The following is a 13,757-nucleotide window of genomic DNA, read 5'->3' as shown; positions in this document are numbered from 1 at the left end:
AGCTTTGGTCCTTTTCCAGCTAACACAATCAAGAAGGGAAGGCTTGGCCTAGCTCCTTTGTTTGTAAGAAGAGGCTATCTCCTTTGCTCACCCAACTTAAAGAATTATAGAAATGTGAGCTATTAATATAATCATCCCACAGGGAAGATTTCTAGGCTGGAGCTAGTGGAATTTCAGTGATTATAACAGTATTCATCAGGAAGGGGGAGCTGGAGCCAGCGGCCCAGGTGAGACTATATCTGGAACACAGCTGATCCAAAATATTTTTTTATATCCTGAACAAAATTTGAAACCCGTCCCAACCAAACAAATGAAATCAGGAACATACTTTCTTCATTTAAATTTAAAGGTAAAATTCAGTTTTGAACTGGAAGGAAACATAGAGATCATTCAATCCACCTACTTCATTTTATGGACAAAAAAACTGAAATCCAGAGAGGCTGAATGATTTAACACACAAATAATTAAGTAGGATAGGTACAATTTGAGCCCAGGTCCTCTGATCTAATACTTCTCACTATACCACATTGACCCAGAAGAAAAAATAAAATGCATAGCTCACTCTTAAAAGTCCTTCAAGCTTTATAAAGTGCTTTCTTCATGACAGTCTTATGAGGAAGGTAGTACAAATACCATAGCTATTTATATATAGATAAAACAGATAATGCAATAGTGATTATAACATAACTTTTCTTCTTTAATGGCTTCAATCATTCATTACATCATCACCATTAATGCACTTTACAATATATTCGATGGAAAGCAAACTTGGATTTGACAGTGAATCTCGTGGCATAGATCATCTTGAAAAATTCTTTATTACTTTCCATTTTCTCAAGCTCCTTTTACACAATATAACAGTAATAGGCAAATTTTAAACACACACACACACACACAACCATAAGTACACAACCATATATAAATACAACTGCATACATACAACTCCCCCACACACCCACACCCACACCCATACACATTAGAATAATTATGTAATGTTGTTGTTATATTTGGACAGAAGCCACCAAGCTAGCTAAGATCACAAGCTGTTGCTGATTTGAGGGAAACAGTAAATTTTGCTCCTGATTGAAGCTCTCTGCAACTGATCAAAGTCCTTGCTATACCTCATAGATGAGTTGTGTGTGGTTCATTTTAATTCAACTTAATTTTTAAATTCTGAATGTAGTACTAGAAAAGAACTAAAGATCTAAGAAGTTGGGTTTTTTATTTTTTGGAAAAGGAACGTTTCTTTTACCTGTACACAAGAGTACTTGTTAGTTAACATAAAGCTTACTTTCATTTCTTGATGACATGTATCTTTTATTGTTTATTTAAAAGTTATAAGCATTTCATATTCTGAAAAAAATAGAGAAAATGAGAGACCTTCAATTAATAAACACCTTGGTGTAGTATGCTCAAAATTCCCTACAATTCAACCAATATTTTTAAGTACATTCATGGATTCCAGTTATTGGCCACCACAGAATGGAATAGTGGAAGAGGAACATATGGTTTAGAGTCTTAGGACCCTGATTCAAATTTGCCTCTGACACATATTACCTGTGTGATCTTGGGCAAGTCATTTAATCTCTCTGGGCCTAAGTTTCCACATTTATAAGAATGAAGAAGTTGGACCAGATGACCTCTTAAGTCCCCTTCCAGCTCTTGATCTATTACTCTGTAGCACTATAAATTGTATCAGTATGGTTCAGAATTTAACACAAATGACAAAATAATCAGAAAAATTGAAAATGTGTTTGAAATGAAGGTCACATAAAACAAAGGATTTAGATCCACATTTTAAAGAGCAAAGAAATAAGGTGTATTTAATGGAAAGACTTTGGGCCATAAAATCTTGTCTGGAATTGCTGACATATTTGCTGTAATATTATTCAATACATTAAAAGTTTCTGTGTGGTGCTGTGTGTGTACGTGAATGATCTTACTTTAGAACACCAGCATGTTTTTGAATGACCTTTAAGATATATCTGTAATGTGTTCATTAACATTTCCCAGGAACCTGATGGAACCTGAAAATAATATGAAAAATCTTCATACTATTTTGAATAAAAGGAATAACCACATTATTCACTGCATTTATACCTTTTTGATAGAAATTGTGTGCTGCACATGGCATACATCTGACAAACTTATTTTCTTAAAGAAAGCTTGACTTTTTACTTTACTCTCTGTACTCTACCAGCCATACTTGCTGCACAGCCATAGCCTGGATTGGTGTTTCACATTGTTTTAGATCATTTTTCCCAAATAATAATGACTATATCACAGAACCACATAATTTGAGAGTTGGAAGGGCCTTTAGTGACCCTTCTAGTTCAATCCAAAAATAAATGAATCTTCACTTGAGCACACCTGATAATTGATTATTCCAGCCTCTGCTTGAAGACCTCCAAGGAGCGGTACCCCTCCACCTCTGAAGATAGCCATTTATAATTTTGCACAGTTTTAGTTATTGGGATTTTTTTTCCATTTGGCATCAAGTCTACATTTGTTCTCGCAAATTCTACCCATTTTACTGTCCTCTGGGGCCAAACAGAACAAATTTAATCCCTCTTCCACATGAAAGCTTTTTAAATAATTGAACACAGCCATGTGTCCCTTCTCAGTCTTTTTTTCTCCATGTTAAACATCCCCTGATTCTTCAATCATTCCTCATGGGATCAAGATCTTTTACTATCCTGGTCATCTTCTCCTGGACAATATCTAGCTTATTATTGTCAAAGAAGAATCTGTAATGTCAATTCACTACCAACTAGTCTCATCATAGGCACAAATGAAGCTTAAAGAAACATTCCCATCAATAACAATGATGCACCAAATTATTTGCCTCATTTGCTCTGGGAAGGCAATATCAGGGATACAGTTGAATTACAGTGAGAAATATTTTGCTTTCTTAATTTCAGACATTTTCAGCTCAAACTTTGTTGCCCAGAAAACCGATAAACTCAGTAGTGCATTAAAAAGAAAACTGGATATATAGTCAGCAAGCCAGAGTTTGAATAAAGATTCTGATCCCTACCATCTCTGTGACCTTGGGAAAGTCAATTTACCTCACTAGGACTCAGTTTCCTTATCTGTACAAGAAGAGGATTGGTTTAGATGATTCTTAAGGAAACTTCTGGTTTTAAATCATATAATCACAATCCTGAAAATCCAATAACAATCAAGAAAATTAATTTATAAACTAATATTGTACTTAGAAATCATCTTTTTCAATGCTGGGTTAAGGTTATGAATTCTATAACATAAAACACAAACAAAAAAGCTTTCAGCATTTGGCTCTTCCATTTTATTACTAGAATCCCAAGTGCCCAGTGATTTTTTTTTACATAAAACAGAGTAGTCTAGTCTACAGAGTACATTTGAGAACTTCCTATTACTTTTTGTCTGTCTAATATAATTGATTATTGTGTTTAGTCATTGATAAAGTGTTCATCATTCTTCATCATGCCCTTCATGGGAGGATTTGAAAAGATACTGTTCGTTTGTCAAAGAAAATGCAAGGAAACCAAAATAAATAATTTATTTTATTTTCCATGCATCAGCCAAATTTCAGAGATTTAACATTTAAAATTAAAAGTCACTTAATAAGCCAATAGTTCATAATGGCATTTATTATAAGACATTGCTTTAATCCAGGCATCCCTCTTCTGGTTGGTACAATGTCCTATTATAAAATATCTAATTTGATCACTGGTATTTTGTTTGTTTGTTTATTTGTTTTAGGGAAAGGATCAGTTAAGATTAGAGAAATATTAGGATTTTCCTTCTCTTTTTTAATTATTTGTGATCTTCTGACCTTTGGCTAAGTCATTGCTGTCAATTATTGGATATTTAGAGGTTTTTTAAAAGAAATATTTCAGAGCTTTATAATTTACAAGTGACATTTTCAAAGTGTTTATTAGTTCTTCAAGTATCCTGTAAATAAACTGGTTTTCACCTCTGTAGTTAACCCTTGCTTTAATACAATTCAGTAGCATTTGAGTAGGTGACATTATGATATGTAAAGATGAAGTTGAGATAATCTCTAAATCCAATGAGTTTATTTTCTACTGGGAGGAATATGGCATGAACACAGATAAGGAAGAAGAAAACACAGAGAAATGGGGAGAGTATCAAGGAAGATTTCCTGGAAGAGATGGTACTTGATCTGAGCCTTGAAAAAAACAAGGATCCTGAGAAGTGCTGATAAGGATTGAGTATATAGTCCAGGCATAAAGGACAGCTGTATGTATGTATGTATGTATGTATGTATGTATGTACGTATGTATATTTGTAGGTAGAGAATGGCATGTTGAATTCAGGCAAAGACAAACTAACTTCAGTTTGGCTGAAATGTAGAATGAGTAAAGGAAAAAAGTATGGAATAAGGCTGAAAAGATTGCTTTTGCACATGGTAGGCATTTAATAAATGTTTGTAGAATCACCTTGAATTTAAACCAGATCACGGAAGTCTCTAAAATGCCATGCTGAGAAGTTTGTACTTATTCCTGGAGGCAATAAATACTCAATGCTGCTATATTCAAAATACTGATTCCTCATTAAGCTTATTTTTTTCTTTTATTTTGCTTCAGGGAATTGATATCATTTCATATCCAGCATGGATATCCAGTTATGTGAAAAGGGGTAGGGGAAAGGTAGGGAGGTTACTATTGTTTTTTTTTAAATTTTTTCTCTTCTACTTTGTTATAATCAGATTATTGGATTCTGAGTCAAGGGATCTGAGTTCAAAAATCTGACTCTGCTACTTATAGTCTATATGACCTTGGGCAGATCAGTTTATCTCTCCGGCTCTTATTTTCCTCATCTACAAAATGGTCTAATTGGTCTACATGGTCTAATTGATCTTCAAATTCCTGTCCAGCTCGAAATTCTTAGATTAATCCAAGGATACAAAGTAAAATGACTTTAAGTGACAATTGTCTACCCCAATTTAGTGCTTCCTCCTCTTGGCTCTCAGAAATCTGTGAAGAGAGAAAATATTCATCATTGGGCAGACACAATTAGGTATTTTGATTTACCACCACCCATTTGGCTGCCAATAGTGGTGGAGAACAATCAGTGGCACGTAATAGGTGGTAGATTGAACATTTAAAATATTGCTTGGCTTTTTAATTATCTGGCATCCATCAATGGTTGGTCCTTGAAGCTAAGGGTCAATACTTGTGGAGATGGAAATTATAAATAATTTTCTCTTTTAACAAAGGCAATACACTAGATTCACTGACAGATACATGGTCAGTGCTTACTGTGGTCTGCTGAACTCTGCATTTTTTTTCTTTCTACACATAAAATACATCACAACAAGGTATGATTTATAAAGGACTTTTGTAAATTTGAAGAACTGTCAAATTGAAGACAGATTGAACTTTTTCTGCTTGACCCCAGAGGGCAGAACTAGGAATAATAGGTAGAAGTCACAGTGAGACAAATTTCAGCTTAATGTAAAGGAAAAAAATCACAATTACAACCTCCTAAAAATGGAATGAATTGCCTCATACTGGAATAAGTTTCCCATCAATAGAAATGTTAGAGGAGAAGCTGGGTGACCATTTTTTCAGAGGCTTTTTATAAGGGTGCCAGCTTTCCATAGAGGTTCTACTAGATAACCTTTAACATCCTTCCAAATCTAAGACTCTGTGACTTTCTAGGCTCCAGGCGCTTTATTTACAAAATAAAAATCATCCCTTACCTGGCAGAAGGCAAGGGACTAGAATGGCTAAACTCTCCTGGTGTCTTTTAGTGCTAAGACCTAGGAGTCTAGTATTCTCGTCACCTTGTTTGTACTGCTTAGCCTTCTGTTGACAAAGTAAATTCTTGAGAAAGCCTGTAGGGCTTCAGTGCTGCCTGCCCACAAAGGTCTAGAATTATCCATTAGAGCTCTGAGTTTTAACCATACCTAATCCATGGAACCTAAATCTTCATGTGCTTGAGAATTGCATTGAGAAATCTGCATTTTAAAGAATTCATAGAAAAGCCCTCTGTAAATTCTGCAGCTGTCCACCTTGTCTGCCCTGGTCTGAGCTCTACAAAGACATTGTTCAATAGTCACAGTAAGGAGAGAATCCATTTGTGGCATCCATGTGCTCTGTACATACACCTTTTTAACATCATTAAAAAAAATTCCTGATCCATTTTCCTATGTCATAGAATCATAGGATTTAGAGCTGCAAGGGAGCTTAGAGATGACCTAATTCAGTTTCCCTTCACATTTTATAGATGAGACAACTGATTATTTATATAAGCAGTAACTTCTACTGTGTGATATTAATGTTATAACTATATAGTGCTTCATGTACAGTAGCTCACTAGATTCTCAAAATAACCTTCTGGGATAGATATTATAAATATCATTGTTTGTATTTCATTTATAAATGAAGAAACTCAGCCTGGATTTGAAAGAGGTCCTTCCTATTCCAAATCCAATGTTCATTCTGTGACACCCTTCCATCACGGGTTGGAGAATGGGGATGCCCTAATTCAGAAATAATAACTAATTATTTTACATAATGCTTTGACTATATCATCCAATTTGTTTCTCACAATAATCCTGTGGAGTAGGTAGAATTAAGTATTATTAGCTCTATTTTACAGATAAGGAAAGTGAGGGTTTAGAAAAATAGACATTTTGAGTTCAGTTCCTCTGAACCAAATCTCTTGCTTCAAATTCAGTGATATACAAATGAGATCATATACCCCTTCTTTTCCAAGTTCCTACCCTAGTTCCCCTACCTCCCTATCCCCCCTAAATCTACACCATAGGAGGATTGGCTTAAAGAAAATGTTTAGTCCAAGGAAGGAGAAGACTCAGAGGGGTCATGGTAGCTTGATAGCTCTGTTCAAGTATTTGAAAGGCTGTTCTGTTTGGCACCAGAGGGAAGAGTCAGGAGCAATGGGTGTAAGTCACAGAAAAGTAAATTTGGGTTTGATGACAAGAAAATCTTCCAGAGCTGCCCCAAAGTGGAATGGTCTGCCTCAAGAGAGGGTGGGCTTCGTATCCTTGGAGGTCTTTCAATTAGATTCCAGGGCAATTTATCAGGTATACTAGAGTAAAGATTCCTTTCAAGTGTTGGTTGGAGTAGATGACCACCAGGCTTCTTTTCAACTCTCAAATTCTGTGATTTTTTTTTTTTTTTACCTATTTTGTTTTGTTTCTCCCTCCTCCTCCTTCTCCTTCTGGCTTTTGGTGCCCAGTTCTACCAGGCCAGCAGGTAGAAGATGCAGTTAGCCTTTCTAGGGTGCTCTTGGGAAGCCTAAAAGAAAGGATTTTTTGGACAAATCCCAGGGAAGAGATAAGGGCTGCCAAGGTTGCCAGAGAAAAGCAAATGGAAAGGAATTTAGAGCCCTCTGCTGGTTGAATCCCAAATTGCAGTTACCTAGTTTCTGGCTAGAGAAAACACCTTCGATGTTCTGTGGTGCTGAAATGGTTAGTTGGGATAGTAGCTATTATCACTGACCACAGTGATGAAAATAATATCCAGTCACATCTATACAAATATTACCACTTTACAGGTTACAAAATGCATTCACAAATATTGTGTCACATGATTTTTAAAACAGCTCGAAAGTAGGCAAAGCAAGGCACTCACAGGACCCTGACACCTGTGAGACCTTACGCAAGTCACTTAACATGGCTATATCTCATTTTCCCTATTTGTAAAATGAAAGGGTTGGAATAGAGGGCCTCTAAGATCCCTTTCATCTCTCAATTTCATAATCCTATAATTTACTCATTGTTATACAAAGGGGAAAAAAATGTTCTGGATTTGGACTTTGGATTTTGACTTCCAATCCTGGCTCTATGAGACTTTGCTCAAATCACTTCATTTCTCTTGGTCTCACTTCTTCCTTTGTAAAAGGAAAGGGGTTGGACTAGAAGATCTCTAAGATCTTTTCTAGTTCTAAATCTGTGGTCCAATCATCTTCATTTACAGATGAAAAGGACCTCAGAAATCATCTAGTTGTACTCATTTTACAAATGGAAAATTTGAAGCTTACCAAGGCCAATCCCAAGTAAAAGAGCATGTGGCCATAGAGGTAGAAGGGACCTCACATCTCATCAAATTCAGCCCTCTTGCTTTACAGACAAAGAAAATAAAGCTGAGAAAAGGAGTGTGACTTTCTCAAAGTCAAGTTAGTGACAGAGTTGGAATTTGTCCCCAGTCTGCTGATTCTCAGACTTATGTCTTTTTTTTGTTTGTTTAAATATATATATATATATATATATTTTAAAAATTACTCTCATGTTCGGAAGCTTTGATTCTTTCCACTGTTATATATTGCTGTAATTAGTTAATTTGAGCTATTTTAAACACACACACGCACACCCCCATAGCAACCCCAGGCAAGGACTGTCAAATGGCCCAAACAGTAGAACAGAAGGATCATCATGCTCTCATTTTGTTCTAGCCCATATGCTCAGATTCTCATCACCTCTGTGATGGATACCATCCCTCATCATTGATCATTTTCCTTTAAAATGAAATCTGGTTTGGGAATTCTGTCCTGACTCCTGAGAAAGAACCAAACCTTCCTGCCTGCAATGGTTGATTCAGGGTACTCTGATGCCAGGGGAGCCACAGCCCATAGAAAGAACGTGACCACGTTCATTCTCAGTTCTCTGCAGCTGCCTTTCAACTTTCTGGGAGACAGGCTTCAAAGGGCTTGTTTTGGTTGTACCTGTTTTGTTTTGTTTGGCCTGCTTTCATTTTTTTTTCATTTTGTTTTTAACTTCAAGGTTGTTTGTGCCAAGTGGAGAAATAGAGCTATAAACATCCCCCTCCCTTTGATTCTCTCCTCCCTCCCTGAGGCTCCAGAGGCTAGGAGTAATTGCAGCAACCACAAGCAATACTTATACGGGGAAAGTCTATTAGAAGAACAAATTGACTCTTGGCACTGAGGACTGAGGAGCTGGGGTTGGCAATGAAGATGATGATAGGAATGACAGCTCCCATCTCTGTGGTGTGTTCAGGTCTACAGAGTGCATTTTTCACAACAGCCCTGTGAAGTGGTTAGTAAAAATATTATTACCGCCCCCCCCCCCTTCACTGATGAGAAAAATGAGGTCTACAGAGTTTAAGAGACTTGCTTAAGGTAACACAACCACTGAATATCAGAGCTGGAACTCAAATTCAGATCACTTGACTTTAAGTCCAGCATTCTGCTATACTGGGTATCCTCTCCCATAGATATGATGAAAAGGCCAAATCAACAAGATTCATAAAGTAAAGTAGCCTTCTATTAGGAATGATGTGATGGATACTAAGAAGGTCACCTTGATTGTGTCAAGTTAATAGGCACTTACTAAGCATCTACTATGTGCCAGGCACTGGGGAAAGTAAAAACTCAGACTTTGGCCTTATGGGTTTCATCAGTTAAGAGGGAGGACAATGTAAACTACATATTAAAAAAGATATATACACACACACAGAGTCCCTGTCCCTATCCATAAGCACTTACTACATAGTGGGTACTCTGATAGTCCGTAGGAGAGACAGAAACATAAATAACACATGATCCCTATATTTTAAAATTTTACAACCTAATGGGGAAACTTACAGTTCATAGAATTTTGCTTAAAATTCTACCACTAGAAAGTCATTCCTTTCCAATAATTTCAAAGTGAAAATACTCCTGAAAGCAGTAATGTATGAGTTAACAACAGTGTGAGCAAGCTTCTTTATGTGACAGAAAATTTCTAGATAGTCCGGTAGACAGCCCTGGGGTATCCAATTTGTCATGTACACTCTGATTTCTTTACCACTCCCCTGTTCCTTTCTACCCATCTGAATCCTATGTTTTCTTCAAAGTCCAATTTATGTCCTTCCTCATCTAGGAAGTCTTTCTTTGCCTTCCTAACTCATAGTTACCTCTTTCCTCTGAACTCTTGTAGCATTTGTGGCCTATACAATTATAGGAACATAGAATTATGGGATTTGATGCAAGAGGATACCTTAAAGACAATCTAGTCCAAACCTCTCAAATTTACGGGTGAAGCTACTGGTAGTAATATGAGACTGAGTGCTGGATTTGGAGTCGGAAAGACCTGAGCTCAAATCCTGCCCCAGTGACTTACTATCTGTGGGATCTGGGAAAATCAATGAATTTCCCTCACCCGGTTTCGTCATCTGTCCAACAGGTTAATAATCCCATCTACCTCGCAGGGTTGGTGTGAGGACCAAATAAAATAGCATGTGCAAAGCACTTTGTAAACCTTAAAGTGTATTATAAATGCCAGTTGTTCCTCTTATTATGGAGGCCCACACAGACAAAATAATTTTCTCACGGTTACACAGATAGGAAGAAGCAAAGGGAAGATATGAATGTAAAGAGAAGAGTACCCATGCATGGGTGACTAAGATGCAGAAGGGCCTTGAGATTGTGCTATACATGAGGATCAATGAAAAGAATGGGAAATGTCTAGCCCAGAAAAGAGAAGACTTAGCAAAGAGCACAGTAATTGTCTTCAGTTATTGGAATGGCTGCTTGGGAGTGGGGGAGGGAGAGAAGCTTTAGATTTATTCTGCTCAGGCTGTAGGGGCAGAATGAAAAGCAGGGCATGGAAGTTGCTGAGGCAGATTTAGGTTCTATATAAGGAAAAACTCCTTAACAAGTGGAGCTTTTCAAATGTACAATAGGTTACTTCTAGTGGCCATGTGCTTCCCTTTTCTAAAGGTCTTCAAGCAAAATCTGGTTGACCACTTCTTGGTAGTGTTGTAGTGGGCACTTTTGTTCAGGGCAAATTAATCCAGATGTCTTCTGAGGTCTCTTCCAACTCTGAGACTCTAAGTCCAAATCCAAGATTCTTTCAATACCATGATAGGTCCCTTGTTGGACCCTTATTGTAGAACATCTTGCATTGTGGGTTATCTTTTTATATATACATGTCATAGCTTCCCTACTGGACTGCAAGCTCCCTGTGGGGCTGGTTTGTGTCAGATATAGCTTTGAATCTCCCACAATGCCTTTTACAAATTAGGTGATCAATAAATATTGGGTAATTAGTTGACTACAGAAGAAATAGAAAAAATGAAAAATATCTCAAGAAACAGGTTCTCCTCTCTTTGGGGCTATAAATGAAGTATATTTCAGGCTGCCTTAAAATTTAAGCCAAAGGCACAACTTCCCAAGTCCTGCCAGTTAACATCAAGAGGTCTACACTGAGGTCCTATAGTTATTTAGAGTGGAGCCTTGCCCCCTCTTTCCCAAAGCCTCTTGTTCCATTGCTTTGGAATATATCTCTGCTCCTCTCTGCAGGGAAAACAACTTCATCAAGGATTTTCCCCAGCTGGCTGACGGGCTGATGGTGATCCCACTGCCTGTGGAGGAGCAGTGCCGAGGTGTACTCTCAGAGCCTCTTCCAGATCTCCAGATGCTCACCGGTAAGACCCAATTTTTCTTCCCCTCATCCTCCCTTCACACTGTCTCGTCTTTCTCTTCTCCACCAGCCCTGAGCCCTGCTCATTCAGTGATGCCTCTTCCTTTGTGTTACATGGGTAGAAAGTCTGGGGAAGCTCCAGTCCTGAGACATAGTGTCATCCTTGACACAGGGAGAAAAGCAAATGAAATCTAACTCATATTCCTATAGCACATCAGAGTTTAGAAAGCAAAATAACAACCCTGTAAAGTAGATATCATAAATATCAACTCCAGTTTTTAAATCAGAAAAATGGGATTCAGAGCAGGGAAGTGACTTGCCTTGTCTCACACAGCTAATAAATGTTCTTTACTCAGCATTCCTCACTTTGATTTCAGTATTTTTGCCTCCCTAAAAGGCCTCTGAAACACTTCAAATAGCTTTGACTTGATATGAAAGTTTGCTTCAGAGCCTGGATCATAGATTTAGAGACATTAGACATCATCTGGTTTAATCTCCTAATTTTTGTTGATGAGTAAGCTAAGGCACAGAGAGAATAAGTAACCTCCCCAAGCTACCACAGGTAAGAAATGTCAAAGGCAGAATTCATATTCAGGTCCTCTTAATTCATATCCAGTATACTCTCCCCTTCACCATTTTGCTTGATTCTCGCATCAGAATCTGAAAAGTTTACCATTTCCAAGTTTATTTCTTTACTAATATCTTTGTAAGAACATTCAGTGTAACAATAAACAAACAAACACAAGATTCATCATGGAGTAGGAATTCCATATACTTTAAATATATTTTACTTCCCCAGAAAACAATTCTATCTCTTCTCCCTTCTTCCTTTTTCCTGCCAAGTTTCCCAACTCCCCCATTATATTGCTGCCTCTCACTTGAAGTTCATTCTTTCCACATTGCCCTTTGTCTCTCTGCTGCTACGGCTAGGCCCTGTGCAACATGGAAGCCAGGAGTTCCATTGAATGCTTCAATTTGAGCATCTACCACTGCCCATCATGACACTTCTTAGAAACTATGCACCACCCTCAGCATCATCCCTTTCCTAAATTCACTGCCAGATTCCATGAAGAGACAGCACCTCTTTGGCAGATGGGGTCATTGTGAGTTTTCTAAGTCCCAGGCTGCCTGCATTGCCCTTTCTTTAGGTAGCATTCCACCTCCAAGATTGGCATCCCTGCTAATTCCCAAGAGGGTTTAAAGCAAGGAGATTCACACTCACAGCTCTCATTTCTCTGTCCCTTCCTGCAGTAGGTTTACATGGTCTTAAATCATCTATCTGCCTACTGAGTTTCAGTAGGATGTCTGTACTCTCAGTGTTTCTGATTCCTAAAGCTGGTACCCTGCTGCTCACTGAGCTTCCAGAATAACTTTCTGGCCTCCTACTTATTCCCAGGAGTATCTGCTCTGCAGACACCAAAGTAGCCAAGAAGGACAAACAAAAATGAAAGTATATGGGAGAGGCATGAGAGAGAATGTATTAACTGAAATGAAATCTTATTAGAATGGACTTCTGTGTCAATATATGGAGAACAATAAATAGGAGGTCTCTGTCCATCAATAAAAATCTCAACCTATCTATAATGTGAAGTTTTAGAGTGCTGCCTGAAGCTAAAAAGAGAAAAAAGAAGTTAAATGACTTGCCCAGGGTCACACAGGTAGTGAGTTTCAGAACCAGAACTTGAACCTAGTGTTCTTGACTCAAGGTCCAGCACTCTACATGTTATAGCATGCTGCCTCTCCCTAATTATTCTAATGGGTTCTAATACGGAAAATATATATTTTGTTTTATAACATACGTAATTGGTATATATATATATATATATATATATATATATATTAGTACTGAAATGCTAGTAAGGTTAAAAAGAAGTTGAGCATAATGGACCATTTCGTTTGTTTTGTTTTTTTAACCACAATAATATCCAAGAAGAAATAAATTGATTTAATTATACACTTATTTTAATCTCAGTATCAAATAGATTTAAAATGCCAAGTCATCAGGGAACCAGGAGGGAACAAATAATATGCCTTGTTCTTACATGTGTCTGGAAATAATAGTGTCTGGAAATAATAGTGATAATTCTTTTTGATTATTTCAATATTTTTTTGTTATTTTGATTATGATTATTATGAATCAAATGATCCATAATTTCATTAGAATGTGAAGTCCCTCTACTAACGCAGATTGTAATCCCTCTAAAACTTTTTACATAATCTTCTTGAGTTGTTATGGTGCCCAAACTTTTGGAGATAAGAAAAGTACCACACTTGGGCTGTTGCTTAGACTACAGACCTAAATATCTTGTGTCTCCAAAACCAATATGAAGGCTTCACAGCTTTGTACAACCTACCAAAGTCT

At 37.3% G+C, this 13,757-nt stretch overlaps 1 protein-coding gene and 1 long non-coding RNA gene across 2 annotated transcripts in view; one reads left to right on the top strand and one right to left on the bottom strand.

The window, feature by feature from the left end:
- Positions 1–13,757, top strand: part of ASTN2 (astrotactin 2) — a 1,124,306-nt gene that overhangs the window by 692,554 nt on the left and 417,995 nt on the right. The window contains exon 14 of the mRNA XM_072631748.1: positions 11,275–11,399. Coding sequence (XP_072487849.1) covers positions 11,275–11,399 — 125 coding nt within the window. The remainder of the gene's footprint in view (positions 1–11,274; positions 11,400–13,757) is intronic.
- Positions 1–13,757, bottom strand: part of LOC140519063 (uncharacterized) — an 80,026-nt gene that overhangs the window by 58,260 nt on the left and 8,009 nt on the right. The window lies entirely within an intron of this gene.

This window comes from Notamacropus eugenii, chromosome 1, assembly GCF_028372415.1.
Source record: "Notamacropus eugenii isolate mMacEug1 chromosome 1, mMacEug1.pri_v2, whole genome shotgun sequence".
Taxonomy (NCBI): Eukaryota; Metazoa; Chordata; class Mammalia; order Diprotodontia; family Macropodidae; genus Notamacropus; species Notamacropus eugenii.
The sequence above is the reverse complement of the archived record's forward strand: the minus strand, read 5'-3'. Positions and strand labels throughout refer to the sequence as shown.